Source organism: Cricetulus griseus, chromosome 3 (assembly GCF_003668045.3).
Source record: "Cricetulus griseus strain 17A/GY chromosome 3, alternate assembly CriGri-PICRH-1.0, whole genome shotgun sequence".
Lineage (NCBI taxonomy): Eukaryota > Metazoa > Chordata > Mammalia > Rodentia > Cricetidae > Cricetulus > Cricetulus griseus.
The window spans coordinates 161,579,712-161,598,627 of NC_048596.1; the positions used below are offsets into that span (position 1 = coordinate 161,579,712).

Here is an 18,916-nt window from a genome sequence, read left to right on the forward strand (position 1 = left end):
TACATCCCTGCTCAATGATCAAAAGGAGCCTGCGAGCTCAGGTCACCATCTCAGCACTGTGTCAGATGGTGGACCCCTGCATGCTGGAACAAACACTCTTGCTGATTGCATATGTGACTGGTGGTCTTTTCCTAACACAACCACCACTCACCCTCACTCATACACACACACACACACACACACACACATGTATACACACATGCACATACAGAATGTACTCACACTGTAAATAAATGAAATGTTTAAAAAATCAAGTAATATGCAAAACATTGTAACAAACTGTTGCTGCCATGCTCACATGCTCCCCACTCCATTAAAATTCAATGCTGTGAACTATCACTTGACAATTTTGTTCACACTAATAAGTTAGCCATTAATGAACTTTATCTATCACATTTCCTTAGAAAGGGTGATATTTCAACTTTGACCATTCCCCAGCCTATAAGCTTTAGCTATCCTTATAAGAAAGTTTGCTTGAAAATACCTAACATTCTCAGTTTTAGATGAGTATGGGAAAGACCATCATTCATATTTTATATTTGATTGTAGGTCCAGCAGTTTAAGCAAGACCCACGGCCCACAACATGTCTTCACTCCATTTTCAGTGTGCACACAGGAGACGAGTTGCTCACCTATGAAGAATACGGCCATCTTCAGGTAAAAGAAAAATTAAAGATTTACTTCGCTACCACTTATACTCCATATCATGGCATTTTTGAGGCTGCTTACACTTTTTCAAAGTAAATTTTGTAACTTTAAAATAGTAGTGTGAACGAATCTTGAAATGGAAAAGAAAGTTCATTGGTAACTGACAGGGCTGAAAGGACTACTGTATGGAATATTACAGCAGAACGTGTTCATGGAGTGATCAGGTGGATTATTGCTCTTTAGACTACTGCATGGAATATTACAGCAGAACGTGTTCATGGAGTGATCAGGTGGATTATTCCTCTTTAGACTACTGCATGGAATATTACAACAGAACGTGTTCATGGAGTGATCAGATGGGTTATTGCTCTTTAAAAGGTGAATGCCTACTCTTCCTTCAGTGAGTGAAGCTTGTTTACATATTTAAAAGAATTTCTACACTTGGAAATAGAAGGCATCAACAGGGTATAACAATTATTCAAAAAAGTTTTTGTTGGGCCACAGGTCATTTTTAGTATATCAGCCTTCACTGAGACTGAACACTTGTATGGGAATATCACAGATATTTGAGACCCATCAGATTTGTGCTCTGTTAAATTCTACACCTATGCTGAGAATGTACCACAAATTGTTTGTTTTGTTTTCACTATCACCCCCACATCTTTGTATTTTAAGATGGATATCCTGTGTCTTATTTGTAAGATATTAATATATATATATATATATATATATATATATTATATATACTGTTTCTCCTCAACAGATTTTCTTTTTGTTTACTTATGTATTCTGTGATTTTGGAGTAAGGTACTTATTAATCACATATTCCTTACTAAAAATAAGAGTTTTTCTTATGTGCAGCTGTACTTGTGTGTACACATACACTATAGGTATGCATGTACATACATCTATATATAGTATATGAGTGCATACAGAGGCCAGGGAAAAACTCCAGTGTAGTTATGTGGGTACTATTCAACTTGAGATAGGGTCTGTCATTGGCTTACTGTTCCCTGATTAGGCTGGGCTGGCTAGCTAGTGAGCCCTAGGGATCTGTTTTTTTGCCTCTCCAGCACTGGGATTACAAGAGGATGCCACCACACTCAGCATGGGTTCTGGAGATCATTATGTCCTCATTTATGACAAGCACACTACCAGCTGAACTCTCTCTCTAGCTGGAGTTTCTCCTTTTTTATAGTTTCGTCATCCTGTTGTAAATATCTTATTGAATTAATGAATCAGTTGAGTGGCTTGTATTATTATTTATACTTAGAAGAAGAAACCTGCCTTGAGAAATGAAAGTTTATTTATAAATTTAGATGAATTCTAAACTTTAGTGTTATGTCTCCAAACAGAAAATGCTACACAGAACCCCATTTCTTTGTAGCAGAGACTTTGTGTTCGTTTGTTTGTTTTTAATGATGATGCAGTTAAATGTATTATCTAAAACTTTGCTATGGATTATTAAAATCAAAATAAAAAGTGTGTAACATTTACTTTCCTTTAAAAAAAAAAAAAAAAAACCTTGGGATTAGTGAGATGGCTCAGTATATATAGGTACCTGCCACTCAACCTGATGACCTGGGAGAGAACCAGGTCTGGAAATCTGACTTCTGACCTCCACTCATGAACTGTGGTGTGTGTGTGTGTGTGTGTGTGTGTGTGTGTGTGTGTGTGTGTGTGTGTGTGTGCTCCCACACATGCGCGCGCATATAGACAAATAAAATGTACTAAAGTTTAAAACCTCAGGATTACTAAATTTACAGGAAGGCTTTAAAAGTCTCAAAGAGCTTACATCAAAAAAGAGTAGTCCTCTTAAAGAGTAGAATTAAAGTTTTTATTGTTGTTGTTGTTCACATATGCCATTTTAATTCTTTGGGGAAATATGTATAATGAAAAATATTTTTAACTGGTAAGCACTCTATATATTCATGGGATACTGTATATAATTTTAATAAGCAGATACAATGATCAGAACAAGACAAGTGGCATATCTATTATCTCAGACATTTAAAATTTCATAGTGTAGCAGACATGCAAAGTCTTTCTTAATAGTTATTTTCAAATACTCAATTTTTGTCAATAGTACCTTACCTGCTATGTTAAGAACATTTAAAGTTATTCTTCCTAGCCGGGCGTTGGTGGCACACGCCTTTAATCCCAGCACTCGGGAGGCAGAGACAGGTGGATCTCTGTGAGTTCGAGGCCAGCCTGGTCTCCAGAGCGAGTACCAGGATAGGCTCCAAAGCTACACAGAGAAACCCTGTCTCGAAAAAAACCAAAAAAAAAAAAAAAAAAAAGTTATTCTTCCTGTTCAATTATACCCATGTGTCAGCTAGCAATCCTGTCCAAGGAGCAGGTGGCAGGTGGTAGGGGTGGGGGAGGCAGGAGGGAGGGGGAACTGGGATTGCAATGTAATAAATAAATAAAAATTAAAACAAAAGAAATGCAAGCTACAGCTCACTTTCACTTTTTAACTCAGGTTTTCAGTATCATTACATAATTTTGCTTACATTTTATTCACTTAATAACAATTTTATTGAGATATAATTTGTATGCCATATAGTTTATCTATTGGAGGTGTATCCTTCTGTGTTTTTAGTATATTCTAAGTTGTACAACAATTACCACATTCAAATTTAGAACATTTCTTTACCCTCAAACTCTAAGCAAAATCAGCTATTCTCCATTTTCCCTGAAGTGCCCTAAGCAACCTGTAGTTCACTTTATGCCTCTACAGACTGCTTATTCTTCATATTCCAAATTTAAATGCAATCATGTAAGGTAGGATGTTGGAAAACTTTTGTTTTATTCAAGATACATTTTTCAAATGTGCTTTATATGGCACTGTTGTTGAAAATTGCAGCATGTATATTTAATTTCATATCACTCTTTCCTTTAACATTTAACTGTTACTGTTTTCAGATAAATGCAGTGTCACTTTTTCTCCTTTACCTGGTGGAAATGATTTCTTCAGGTCTTCAGATAATCTATAACACGGATGAGGTATGATTTCCCCAATTTTTTGTTATTGACCTTCACATAGAGGATATCTGATTTTTCTTTTCTTAAAAATTTACTTTTAGTTTGATTAGAAATGCATTTTTAAAATTCATTTAGTTAGATATTAGATTTTGGATTAAATCTAAAATCATCTTTTTGCTAAAATTACTTTTGTGTTAATTTTTTAGTGTATGAAATAATGGGCTTTATTACAACATTATATCCATACATACATACAGATATTGTTGTACTTGCCTCATATTACCTCAACCCTTATCCCTCCTCCCTGCTTACTCTTTCTTCCTATTAGTCTCTATTTTCTCTCTCTCTTCCTTTACACTTCCTTCCTTTCCATAGTCCATCTGTTACTTTTATGCATCATGTGTGTGCAAACACACACACACAGCTTCCACATATAGCTTAGTTAGAATTACTATTGCTGTAACAAAACAGCATGAAGAAAAAATAAACTGGGGAGGAAAGGGTTTATTTGGCCTACACTTCCATAGAGCTGTTCATCATCAAAGGAAGTTAGAACAGGAATTCAAACAGGAGTAGGGCAGGAACCTGGAGTCAGGAGCTGATGCAGAGGCTGTGGAGGGTGCTGCTTACTGGCTTGCCCCATATGGCTTGCTCAGCCTGCTTTTTAATAGAACCCAGGACCACCAGCCCAGGGATGACTCCATGCATGATGGGCTGGACCCTCCCCCATCAATCACTAATTAAAACATGCCTCACAGCTAGATCTTATGAAGGCATTTCTTCAATTAAGAGTCTTCCTTTCAGATAACTCTAGTTTGTGTGTCAAGCTGACATAAAACCAATAATCACAACATATGGGAGATATGGTGTGATGTTCATCTTTCTGAGTCTGGTGTATTTGGCTTAATATACTGATCTCCAGTTCATACATTTTTCTACAAATGGAAACATGCAATTTAAAAACAAGCATAGTATAAAGCAGGTGGCAGAACCTTGGGGACTATTCAGAAGACTGTGACTTCCAGAAAATTTTTGTAACGATGAAAATTAAATCACTGTTACAAATTTTCTCAGTATGTTTTTGACACATTCTCTTTTACAACTCATCTATTTAAAGGTCAAACAACAAATAAACATTTCATCATATCTCATTACTTTTACTTCTAGGACCTTAGTGCTTCACTTTTTTTTTCCCCAAAACAAAAATGTTGCTCTTATGCTCACTAGGAAAACTGGAGGATTTATGTTTGAGTAAAGCTTCACAGCCCTCAAACATAAATCCTTCAGTTTTCCTAATGAGCATAAGAGCAACATTTTGATTAGTTGTCTTGGTATTGTTTATTTTTCCTCTGTAGTTTCTTGAGTGTGTGTGTGTGTTTGTGTTTCTTTAGTTTCAGTATCTTTTATAGAATTGGTTTATATTTAAGAGTTGCTTTAATCTGTTTTTATCATGGACAATTTTGCTAAGTATAATAATCTATGAGTTGCTTTAGTTTGTTTTTACCATGGACAATTTTGCTAGGTATAATTACATAGGTCAGCTAATTTGATCTTTCAGAAGCTGAAATCCATCTTTCTTAGCCCTTCTGGCATCAGAAGATGAACCTTACCTCTATACATGTCTGAGTCCTTTCCTCTTATAGCTATCAGTGTTCAAGTTTCTTCATACTCTAGACTTACTGAATATTTATAAAACTCAATCAGATAAGAAGTTTTTTTGTGTGTGTTACAAATGACCAAAGTAATGTAGAAGCCACAAGGTGACTTCAAGTTGCAAATGGAGCAGTGGTGTTAGAATCGGAACTAAATGGTCTGGCTAAATATTTTAGTTGCTATATTGTTAGTATTGTGTTCTTATTTCACTTGCACAGATGTGGTGATTTATTATTTATGATTTATTAAAGCTTGCCTGAGGATTCAGAAAGCAAAGTCAGCCACAAGCCATAGAAGCCAGACACACACCTTTAATCCCAACAGCCAGAAGCTGTTACACTACCACCTCCTAGCTTTAATCCTAGGACTCAGGATTAAGAGTAGATCCCTGTGAGTCCAAGGCCACTCAGATCTATACAAGGTTGATCCACTTCTAAAGAGAAACAGCTCACACAGAGATGATCTCAGCATCTGGGATCACACACCTTTAATCCCAGCATTAGGGAGGCATACAAGATAGATAGGAGCAAGGCCTCAGTATCATGCATTCATTCTCCAGCCACACTGAGGAGAGGCAGCAGTTTCAGGCTTGGTGAAGAGCTCGGATCAGCCCTTTCAGCCTGAGCCAAAGCTGAGAGCTGCTTTGGTTTTCTGATCAACAGCTTGAAGTTTGAACCTCAATAGCTTTCTCTGGGTCTCTTATTTTTTTGTGTGTTATACACAGATATGAGATACATATGTCATATGAGAACATACTGTTAAATCCCTGAGGCCTGCCAATAAGATTAATATGTCCAGGTTTGTTTATATATTAATATCTACATTCATTCTTATGTACTTGTATGGATCATGTGATTATTTAATAAAAATATTGTGGAAAATTTGTCATGATATGAACTGAGTATACAGAATTCAGAAAAGAAATTAAATAGAATAACTAGTATAAGTAGGGTATATTATAACAAGTCTATGGTTGAAGAAGTATTTGATTAAAAACCTGGACGAAATAAACAAATTTTTATTTGTTTTTCCAGGCAGAGGAACAGAAAATGAAAAGTTTCTTGCATGTGGGCTCTTGCTATGCATTCATATTTGGAATGTGGCAGATGGTCAGAGGATGGTAGATCATTTCTGAGATGTCAGAAGCCATGATAAGGATCTGAAATTTTATGCCTAGCATGATAGATTGCCAAGAGTTTGAGATAGAAATGTGTTTTAAAGTGTTCACACCACTCTGTAAAGACTGAATTGCAAGAGGGTGGGTGTGGAGTAAGAGCAATTGGTTCTTTTAGTCTCTGAGACGAAGAATTATTGTAGATTCTTGATTTATGTATGATATAATAACAGGTAGTCAGTACATTTAATTTACAAATGGATGAGTAGTGGAAGAGAGATAGAAATATCAGTTACACCACAGCTGTGAATCTGCATAACTATTCAGTATTGTTAACTAACAATAGAGTGTCGGAGAAGAGTTACATGTAGCAGTTGGGAGGTCATCTATGCAAATATTAAACTCGGAATATCTGTTAAACTTTGAAGGAAAGGGGCCTCATAGCGTCATTAGAAGTCTAGGAGAGATGGCTTAATTGGAGATGGCAATTCAGGTGTTAATTACACAGGGTATGTAAATCATGGAGCTACATGTATGTGAAGCATGAGAAAAAGGATTGAATCCTCATCACATCACTTAGCAAATAATTTGAATCTAGCAAAGGATGTTAAAGAGCAAAGGTTGTTGAAGAAGAACAAATTATAAGCTAATAGAAGAAAGTAATTTAAAAGGAGGGAATAGGCAGTCGCCTCTGCAGGAATATGAAAAAAATCAAAGATGTGATCTGAAATTTTACTCTTGTTTAAGCACCATTGTCCTTAGTGGTCAACCATCATGGGTAACTCATCTCCATATGAAAATACTTTTAGAGTGAAGGGGGCACTATTTATAGTTACTTGAGGATAATAGACAATAATCAAGATTATGTATCACTGAAGTCATCCTTAAGATTGGTGGGAAAGATTTCAGTGGGACCAGGAGGAGGAAGAGGGGAGAAAAACAGAAAGGAAGGGCTCTTTCAGCAGTATTCCTGTAAAGGCCACAGAAATGTGACAGTAGAGAGTTGGGGATATAGCTCAGTGATCGTCAATGCTTGTTCAGCTTCCTTGAGTCCCTAAGTCTGATCCTCAGCATGCTCTGCTGACACACATGAAAGAAATGAAGATCAGCCAATAGAGAATCTTCTGACGGGAGAATTTTATGTAGAAGATAAACTGATGGGAAAGATTCAGGAGAGATGTAAAAATGTGATCATTGGAACTGAATAAATTTACTCAGTTGGAACTGAATGAGCAATGCTCTTGTAGCCAGAGTCGGATGAGATACAACAGTGCTTAGGTTGACGGATCATTTTCAGTTTGTAAATGTAATGGTTCAGACTGGAACATGGTACATACAAAGAATGAGCCTTGTCTGATCTTATTTTCTTTATAAAATTGGAATCAAGAATGTCAGTTGGGCATGAAACCCTGTGGGCCACAAGTGATTGAAAAAGGGATGAAACAATCACACAGTCTTGTGGTTATTTTGAGAAAGAATTCCAAGAACCATTTTTGATAACTAATTTTCATCATGTAACTATTTATGATGTAAGATTTGACTTTAATTAGTAATTTGGAATTTATGCCATAAACCATTTATCCCAAATGAATGGTTTGCTAACTAGAAGGAATAACCCATTTATTATATTTTTCCAAAATTTACTTAATAGGAATTATCACATCTTCTTTGAGTCAGGTCCACAAGTCATTATTTGAAATTTTACTTCCATGTGCCATGAAAACAAATTAATGATACTGTGTGGGAAGTATAAAAGACAAACTCCAGTTTCCAGTGCTTGTCTTTGAGAACTCAGAGGACTCATCAGTCATGGCTGTGATTTACAGTGAAGGAACAGAAGGGAGATGGGGAAGAAGAATGGGTGTGTGGAACAGGAACTACAGAAATTGGCATGCAAGCTTGCAGGAGTCTTCTATAGTCACCAGGGACATGGTTGCTTCCCCTAGCATCTACTGTGAAAACGTGTAGAAGTTATCTACCAAGGTGAATTTTTTTTTTTTTTTTTTTTTTTTGAGACAGGGTTTCTCTGTGGCTTTGCAGGCTGTCCTTGAACTAGCTCTTTTAGACCAGGCTGGTCTTGAACTCACAGAGATCCACCTGCCTCTGCCTCCTAAGTGCTAGGACTAAAGGCATGCACCACCACTACTGCCCAGCCCAAGGTGACTTCTTAAAGACCTGTTGCTGATGTTTTATTTGAGGCTGATCATATACATATCCTCTTAGTTATGTTTTAATTTCAAAGTCCCAGAAGGAAATAAATTGTTTATCTTTAACACCTATTTATGCAAAAATATTGTTTGCATAAGCAGTTTGGGAACATTAAGCACAACTGTGTCTTAATAAGTTACGCCTTTGTCCGCTTTGTGAAAGAATATCATATATTAGTCATCTTAATTACAGGGTTTTTATAGCTTGTGTACATAGATGGATGAACATTTTAGTATCCTTCTTTGAGCTTTTGAAATGGGCTAATCAGCAAATAGAGGGTTCCCTAATAAGAATGAGAATTATCACATTTTGTCTGTTCTAAAGCCAAAGGGAAAATTATATGATAACCTCTATGTGTGAGAAACTCTAGGAATTTAAGAGTACAACAGTGTTCTTTAGTTATCAATTTCCAATGAGAAATGGTGTCATTTTTACTATGAAATTATGTAGTTTTTTTTAAAGTTTTTACATTTCTCTAGGAATTTGATACATGTGAGTTATCTTAGCATCTTAGGGTCTTCAAAGGTTTTATTCAGTTGCAGAGAAGTTATTTTGCTTAATTTTATACATATGAAAATAAATAACTGAATTTATGGCTGGCGAGATGGCTCAGTGGTTAAGAGCACTTGCTGTTCTTGCAGAGGACCTGAGTTCTCTTCCTGGCACCTGTATGGTGGCTCACAATTGTCTGTAGTGTCTATTCCAGTGGATCTGGCCTTCTCTTCTGCCCTTCACTGGTGCTTCATGTACATCGTGACATATACATGTGGGCAAAATACTCAAACACATAAAATAAAAAAAATTAAAACACTATAAATTTATCAACCATGTCTTTTTTTCCTGACCTGTACTAAGTATTAAGTCACAGCTTATGGTTTATATGCAGAATACAAACGTCCAAATATAAGTAAAGGTCCATTTTCCTCATCTCAACTCCTCTTTACTGAGCTGACCCATTTGGTACTTTTTGTTAGATTTGGGTGGGGAGGCCTTCACATTTTAAAAGGAAAGTTCTCTTTCACTCTTAAGCCTCAACTATTTAGTGTACACTTCTCCAGAATATTCTATATTATTTTACACTCAGGTTCTCTAATGGCTTCCTCTTCTTGATTCTTGAACCTGATAATTTGTGGCATCTATGACTTTTCATGCCTGGTCTTGCTTATGGCTTTTCAGGGCTTTTTTTTTTTTTTATTTGGTTTCATTGAGACAAAGTCTCAACTGTGGCCTGGATCTGCATTTTAAATAAAGAAATAGAGTGTGGACAATTTCACTAATGCATTAACTCATCACAAGATATCAGGTACTCTTCTCACACATGTGCTGGTGCTGAGGTCCATGTTTGTATCTTTCCTGGGTTTTCCCTTTTTTCTCTGCATTCTCTGTTGTTCATTATATGTGGCCACTGATGGTTTTGCTCTGTTAATTTGTGCTTGTTTAAATGACTTGTCTGTGTTTAGGGATCTATGTTTGGGAGGCACACCTCCCCACTGCTATTCCCTGCAGCCTGATGAGATTTACAGTTTTAGTTACTCTGACTCGGGTCAAATTCAGGAATAGTCCACTTATGAAGCAGAGTTGGAGATTTTATTGAATATGAGAGCTAGGAGAGAAGTGGAGTGGGCACTCAGAAGAAATAAGATGTACCAAAAAGTGAGCGACGCCTCCTCAAGTGAGATTTGTAGCTATTGTTTTTACAGCAGTCAGACATGGAGACTTTGTGGAGTTTGAAGTTACTGTCATATCACTAGGCGATTCCTAAGGGGTGCCTTGGAGGGTTGAAATTCATAAGGTAAAAATCTGTACCACAGGGATACTGGAAAGTGGGATGTATTTAATACCCATGGTTGTTAGAATTCTGGCAACGTCTGGGAAAAGGAGTGAGGTTCTACCCAAGGTCATATACATTATAAGTCTAGGTCATTGCTTCTTTAGCAGAAAATATCCACATAGGACATGTACTTTGGGTACAATTATTTTACATTTATGGGGGCAGCATGTGGGTGCCATGGCATACCTGTAGAGGTGAAAGAACAACTTACAGGATTTGGTTCTCTCCTAACACCTTCCGAGGTTCAGGGATCAAACTAAGGTTTCCAGGCTAGGCAGCAAGCACCTTTACTTGCTGAGCCGTCTTGCTAGCCCCCAGATGTTAATTGTGTAGTAATTCTCACTGGATGATGGACTCCTTCCCTCCTATCACCATAATTTCCATGTCTTCCCACCCATCTGTCTCCTACCTGTTCATCTCATATTGGTTCATTTTCTATCCACCCATCCCCTACCTGTCTGCTTCCTACCTATCTGTCTCTTATCCATCTCCTAGCCTATGCAGAAGTTGTCCCCTCTGCCTGTGTTTTGGAGCATAATTTGGAAGCTCTCGTAGTTAGCATATGACTCTATTTAGTTTTCACTAAGTGCATTAATGGCTGTTAATACTGTACTACATCTCAGAACTTTACAAACAAATGTCTACCAACTGTGTAGTAATCCTCAAGAATTCAGTGACTATGTAGATGCCAGCCCTTTGCTGGAACTCTTTAGCTTCCTGTGATGATACAAATATATATTAATTCTGCTATTAATGATCTTTTGCTGAATGCATATTTTATGCATTTTTTGGTGGGATACTTAAACTTTTAAAATTAAGCTCTTACCTTGAAATTGCTGTCATTTCATTGATTTCATTATCAGGCAATGAATTTATAATGAGCCCATATCAGTAGCTTTGATTAAAAAAAACCTATTCAGACTTTAAAATATTACTTTTGTAATCTGGGTTGGATATATAGTACTTGGTACTTGTATCGTATTTTAAAAAGCCTGTTTGTAATTTCCATTTCAACCTAGCTCTTAAATTATGCTTAATCATGACATACTAGGTTAACTCATCTTTTTCATATGACTTCAGTGTCTTAAATAAACAAGTACTTATTTTTGTCATATAATAAGATGTCTGAGGATAACTGGCAGCTTGGCTTTTTTTTTTTTTTTTTTTTTTTTTATCCCAAACTGCTTAAAAAAAAGTGACTTAAAACAGAAGAGGGATATTAGCGTCTTTCCGTCAAATGTAGTCCCTTTTTTTTTTTTTTTTTTTTTTTTTTTTTTTTTTTTTTTTTTTTTTTTTTTTTCCAGAAAAATCGAAAGTCCCTAACACACTGTTGTTCATTCCAGGACTGTTCGGAATGACTATTAGGTGATGCTCAAGGGCCTTGGTTCATTCCCTAGTATTGGAAAAAAAGAAAGCCTTAGGAAACACGAAGTATACAGAAGATTAAAAATAGAAATATGTTGCAAAATACAGTTCCCAGAAAAGATTAAAAAACAGAAAAGATTAACAATATACACCACCCTGGTAAATTTATCAAGAAGACAAAGAATGCTGAGATGTGACATCAGGTATTAAAAGGAGAATACAACTATAAACAGAAATTTTAAATAGCAAAAATAATATAAGAAATTATAATGAAGTGTATTTTTAAAACACCAAAGTGGGATGATTTCTAGTAAAACCATGTTACAGTCCTAATTGTGTGTTGTGGCCATTGTTGTTCTTTTGTTGTAGCAAAGGGCAATGAAACATGAACCACTAGTCAACAAACCCACCTGAAGTTCATGAAGGGAAAGGGAAGAAGAAAAGAGGGGTGTTGGCCACTGGGAGCAGAGAGATAGAAACAGAGGAGAGGGGCGGAGAAGGGAGAGCAAGAGAGGAGAGAGAGAGAAGGAAGAGGGAAATGAAGGGAGAGAGCCAGAGGAGAGAGGGAGAGAACATTTGATGGTGCTCGCTTAAAAGGGGAAGTTTGCACATGCGTACTGAGTTCTTATGCAGCCCATGACAGCCCTGCCGTGGCCAGGAAACACAGGGCCCTTTGAGCTGCCTAAGTATCTGCCTGAATGCTGATAATGCATGTCCATCATTGTCAGGGGGCGGGGTCAGCATAATGCCGGGTTCCAACAGCCATTCCATCAATTTTCATGTTGAAGTCCTAACCTTTAGTATATCAAAATATCTTAGAGATGCAGTCTTTCATGCCTTTAAATAAATAAATGAAAATGTGTCCCTAAAGTGAACCTTTGTGACCAATGTCCTTTTAAGAGAAATAAATGTGCATATAGAAACAGTCACCAAATGGGGTGCATGATGACAAAGGACAATTCTGTGAGGACTAAGCAACATGAAGATGGCCATCTTCAAGCCTCAGATTTAGGTGACAGAAGGAAGACACTAAGCCTGCTCATAACTTGGTGTTGGAGTTCAGGCCTTCATACCTGAGAAAAATAATTTTTCTCCTTTAAGCCATCTGCTCTGTATCGTTTTCCAAGACAGCAAACTTGACACAGACTAGGGTCATCTGGGTGAGAGAACCTTAATTGGCCTCCGTTGGGCTGGCCTGATGTGCCGAACCTTCATTGGGCAGGTGGTCCTGGGAGGTATAAGAAAGGCAGCTGACCATGAGCCTGAAGAGCAAGCCAATAAATAATTCTCCCAGGGTTCTGCTGAAGTTCCTGCCAGGATTTCCCTCAGTGATGGATTGTGATTAGGACTGTCACCAAACAATTCCCCCTCCCCACAAGCTGGTTTTGGACAGTATTTTTATCACAGCTACAAAAAACAAACTAGACACAGTCCAAGCATGCTAATACAATTACTACAGCTGATTCAGTAAAATTTAAAAATAATATATAAATTGACTTTTAATAGTGTTTCTACATCATTGTAGCCCCTAAGGAAGAGAAATTTGTTTAAAATAATTCTTCATATTAGAAATTAAATACTCAGAACTAAGATTCTGCCAGTTTAGATATGCTTTGGCAGGCTCTACATTGTCATACTGTCAATGGGCCCCATCCAGCCTTTCTAAGAACCTTTCTTAGCCCCTTATCAGTACATATGACTAGTCTTTAGTCAAATATAAATCATTAATCAAAAATCTTCCCCTTCCACATGATCTTTTTGAAGGGAGAGGAGGAATTATGGGGAATGTACTGTGTATGTTTATCTTATTGATTGTTAAATAAAATACTGTTTGGTCAATGAGACAGCAAGTTAGATGGGACTAGGAGTCAAAGAGGATTCTGGGAAATGTAGTAGAGAAGTGGTGATCCAGGCAAGAAGTGACAGAGCAAGGAGACTCATATTTAAGCGAAGGAGAAACAGGAAGGGTCCCTTTTTCCCTTTGCCTCCTCCAGCGGCAGGATGTGATCCACTGGCAAGGGAGGATGCGAGCAAGACGTCCGATAAGATAAGTCTTATAATATATATGGGTTTATGATAGTTAAGACTGAGCTAACAGATGAGAATCTTAGTCATTGGCCAAGTTTCTGTGTATTCATTTGGGCCTAACTCAGGTGGGCGGTTGGCGTAAAGCACACATGTGGTGGTGGGGCTTGGCGGCTTTTGGCGGAAAGATTTATCATAACAGAGGAATAGGGACATCGAATATAAAAACTTCAAAGTGTAGACTAGTCACATGTGTCTTCTCTCTTTTCCATGGCTCCTTTGATCATTAACTATTCTTTAACAAGCTTATTGGGTCTCTGCCAGTGGAAATTGTACTACATAAAGAACAATAAAACAAAGATCCTGCCTTTTGAAAATCTTATTTTAGTTGAGGAAGTTAGCAAAAAGTCAACTTTCTAAAAACACAAAAAATTCAGTACCTCCAGCTCAAACACCATGGTGTGATAGAGAACGAAAAATGCATTGCTTTGATTGGATCAAAAAGTTAAGATCCTGCCTGGCGTTGGTGGCGCACGCCTTTAATCCCAGCACTCAGGAGGCAGAGGCAGGTGGATCTCTGTGAGTTCCAGGCCAGACTGGTCTCCAGAGTGAGTGCCAGGATAGGATCCAAAGCTACACAGAGAAACCCTGTCTTGAAAAACCAAAAAAAAAAAAAAAAAAAAAAAAAAGAAAAAAGAAAAAAAAAAGAAAAGTTAAGATCCTGAATTATGTACAAACTGACTCCAAGTGACAGTAAGAAGAGGAGGAGACACTGGGAATGTCAGTGAATCAAGTAGTGGCTAAAGTTGTGCTTAGCTACAAATTAAACAACAAGCCCACCAGTTAGTAGCAGTTTTATTTCATGCACCAATAATTCTCCATATAGACCATCTTGAGTTGATGTATGATGATGAGAATGTAAAATAATTTTTACTTACGTTGTCCAATACCATTATTGACACAATTTATCCAAAGTTATAGCTTCTGGATGTCATGTCTTCATTGGTAAAGAAGAACTGAGAAAGAAAGTTTTTGTAAGTTTCTCAGGTTACTGAGATGGCTCAACATGTAAAAACTCTTTCATCACAACCATGGTGGCCTCATTTCCTTCCCCAGCACCATGTTAGAAGGAGAGAACCAACTAACAGAATTCATCCACTAACTTCTACCCATGGGCCTGCACTTGTCTTCATGATAGCTACTCTAACTGGGGTCAGAGGGAATTAATATAAAAATATTAAAATATATTTTAATCCATATTTCCCCAATAGCTAAGGATGTTGGGCATTTAAAAAATATTTATTAGCTATTTATGTTTCTTCTTTTGATAAATTATTTTTTTCATTTTTTAGTAGATTGTTATTTCCATGTTTATTTTTGGGTATTAATCCTCAGTCAGGTCTGGAGCTAGCAAACTTTCTCCCATTTTTCATGCTGTCTTTTCACTCCATTAACTGTTTACTTTGGCTGTGGCAAAACTTCATTTCTTGAGGTTCCATTTGTTGTTTTTCCTGTTTCTTCAGCAACATGGAGTCTTATCTGTAAAGTCATTCTGTATGCCTACATCTTGAAGTGTTTTCTGTACTTTTTTTCTCTAGCAATTTCAGAGTTTCTGGTTATTGTTAAGGTCTTGATCAATATGGAGTTGGTTTTCATGCAGGGTAAGAAGTAAGGATCTATTTTCTTTCTGCATGTAGACACATAGTTTTCCCAGCCTCACTCATTGAAGAGGCTGTTCTCCAGTGTGTATTTTGGTTTTTTCTTTTTTTCTTTTTGTCAGAAATCAAGTTGTTGTGGCTATGGATACTTATATATCTGGGTCCTTTTTTAAAATTCCATTAATCTACATGTCTATTTTTGTGCCAGTACTGTGCTGTTTTTATTACTTTGAGTGTGGTGGTGATACCTCCAGCATTACTTTTTCCTCAGGATTGCTTTGGCTATTCAGGGTCTTTGTGTTTTTGTGTTAACTTGAAGATTGTTCTCTGTAGTCCTCTGAGGCATGGTGTGGACTGTTGAAGGGGATTGCTGAATATCTGTAGACTGCTTTCTGTGGTACATCCATTTCAGTGTCATTCCAATTTATGATCATGAGAAGGTTTTCCATCTAGCATCTTCCTTTTGGCATTTTAAAGTTTTCACTGTACAGGTCTTCACTTTCTTGGTGAAGTTTAACTTTTTTGTTTGTTTAGATTTTTTTTTTTTTGAGGCTACTGAACAGGACTTCTTTCTTGATTGCTTCTTCTGCATGTTTGTCTTTGGTCAGTAGGAAGGCTATGAATTTTCTATATGTTAACTTTGCATCCTGATATATTGTTCAAAGTGTATGTCAGCTGTTGTTTTTCTAGTGGAGTCTTTGGGGTTTTGATGTATAGAATCATAGTATCTGTAAATCAGGATGCTTTGGTTTCTCCCATCCATCTTTTATCCTTTTGTTTCCTTCTCTTCTCTGTGCTTTCATTCAGGGCCCTGGTTAGGACTATATACTTGCCAGTGTGCAGTTCTTCAGTGTTTTGTGAAGACGAGTCTGTGAAGTTTCCTTGAAGACTTTGATCTCACAGTTTTCAGCTCGCTGAATGCTGTGCACATCTGATTCCAGGGTTCTTTTGTGCACACTGGCAGTATTCTGTGTCAGGTTTCAGCATAAACCCATCCCAGTTAAGAGTCTGCTGATAATGTGCTTCACAGAGGGTCTCAGGTTGTTGAGCCACCAGGGACAAAGGAAGTCATTTTGAAACGGAATCTTCTTCCCTTGTGTTGGCTGCCATTACTGAGTGCCCAAAGAGGGAGGGGTCTCTTGGCTTCTGCTGTTGCTGCTACTTCCCTAGTGTGGCCATTCCCTAGCTGTTTGGTATGTCTGTTTGTCTGACAGCTACTTTACAGTTTTCCCCCGTTATTCCCTGGAGACTGGTTTATTACATAGGATTGTCCACCATCTTATATTCCATATCTTTATTTCTGAACATTTTGAGAACTCTCGAGATATTTGTTGTTGTTGTTTTGTGCTAAAAAGAGAAGAGGGGGTTGTTTTGTTTTATTTTCAATGATACTGAAAACCAAGCCTAAGGCCTCATGTCTTTAAAAAAAAAAAAAAAAAAGCACTTTTTGAAACTGTGGGGAAAGCTATCATGAAACATTTTTGGCAAAGATAACATGATGTAGAAATACAGCATTCAATTTTACCAATTAAACATATGTGTTCTATTCAGAGTTCTCTAGAGAAATAGAACTGATAGAATAAATCTATTAGAGACATAGAAAGGGGGTTTATTAGAGTGGCTTACAGTCTGTAGTCCAGGTAGTTCAACAATGGCTGACTCCCAATGCAAAGTCCAAGAATCCAAAAGTCATTCATTTAGTCCATGAGGCTGGATTTCTCAACTGGTCTTCAGTATATATCAGAATCCTGATGTGGGCTCTAATACCAGCGAAGGAATGATCTTGCAAGCGAGAGTGAAGGCAAGCACGCAAAAAAATTAAAAGCTTTCTTCTTCGGTCCCCTTTATTCAGGTTGTCCCTAGAAGGTGTGGTCCAGATTTAGAGTAGGTCTTTAGGTTTTCCCACCTCACATGATCCAATAAAGGAAAATCCTTCACAGGTGTGCCCAGCTCCTTGGGTTTAGTTAACTCCAGATGTAGTCAAATTGATGACCAAGAGCAGCCATCACAATGTATAATAAGCACATCATTAAAACTTGGCTTTTAGTTTTGGCTCTGAGTTTTTCATTTATGTGTATGTGCATGTGCGTTAGATTGTTGTATGCACACATGCATGTGTGGGTGGGAGTCCTTGTATGTCTGGAAGCCAGAGACAATATCAGGTTTCTGGCTCTAATGCCCACTTTACTCCACTGAATCAGTGTCTTCTCACTGAACTTAGAGCCTGGCTAGCAGCTAGCAAGCCCCAGCTATCCTTATGTTTCTGCCCTTGCTCACAAATACTAGAGTTCTTATGTAGTACTGGGGACTTGAACTTAGGCCTTCATACTTGCTCAGCAAGTTCTCCTTCCCACTAGGTTTTCTCCCTATTTTATTTTGGTAAATATTAGGTAAGATATTCTTAATGATTTTGTTGGGTCATTTGTAACTTCAATTGTCATCAAATTTCTTCATTTAAATTTTTATTTTTAATTATGAGTATTTTAATTATGTAGGGAGTAGTGTGTAGTTGCTGGTGATTCTGAGCTGTCTAATGTGGGTTCTGAGAACTAATTCCATCCCCTGCCAGAGCAATACATCTTCTTAACTGTCATCTCTTAAGCCCTAGCTTCTTCACTCTTACTGGGAAGTTGCCCTACAAATTATATGTGAACTTTAAAAGTTTATTTAACTTAATATATACTTAAGGTGTATAGTGTAATGTTTTGATTCAAGATGTACATTGTATCAAATTGGAATAGGTAATTTAGCATATCAGTCACATTTCTTGGTATTGAGAACATTTAAAATCATCTCTTCTGTAGCTTTTGGAAATATATAATAACTGCTAACTATAGTCATTTAACTAGTTCTAGTGCTATGGAACCTTAGAATTTATTCTTCTTAACTGAATTTTGTAAGCATTAACCATGTACCCATAGATGGTTGAGACCCTAACTCAGAATAAGGAGTTACTATACACGCTGATTAATTTGGCTTATTGTAGTGAATGTTTTATATACATACACACATAAATAATGCTTTTGGAGTTAATGGCAAACAAATTATAAACTTATACTTGTTTATTGACTCTAAGGTCCTCTTAATACCAAATTTATTATTATCACATACATTAAAATTTATAAAGCTTTAAGTTTTTGCTTTTTAGCACAATGTTAGCCACATTAAATTGTATCCTAAAATGTTACTATTTCGTCTGCACTCTATTGTCAAAGTAAATCAAATGTTTCAATTACTTTTAAAGATATTCATAATACATTCAGAATATACCAGAACCATGATTTAGAGGTGAATATTGAAGGTGTTTTTAATATTACAAACATTTCTCCAAGAACTTCTTCCAAAAATAGATTTCAATGGTATATACCTTCAAAGCAAGTTAGCATTCATCGGAAATTGGTATGATGATGGAAAGGGGGCAAATAACTT

At 36.9% G+C, this 18,916-nt stretch overlaps 1 protein-coding gene across 10 annotated transcripts in view; it reads left to right on the forward strand.

Annotated features, from left to right (window-relative positions):
* Window positions 1-18,916, forward strand: part of Phkb (phosphorylase kinase regulatory subunit beta) — a 189,094-nt gene that overhangs the window by 47,642 nt on the left and 122,536 nt on the right. For 9 of the 10 annotated variants that reach the window (XM_027406294.2, XM_027406288.2, XM_027406296.2 and 6 more), the window contains 2 exons: window positions 550-657; window positions 3,574-3,654. In XM_027406294.2, coding sequence (XP_027262095.1) covers window positions 550-657; window positions 3,574-3,654 — 189 coding nt within the window. The remainder of the gene's footprint in view (window positions 1-549; window positions 658-3,573; window positions 3,655-18,916) is intronic. The other variant, XM_027406292.2, reaches the window with a different exon arrangement.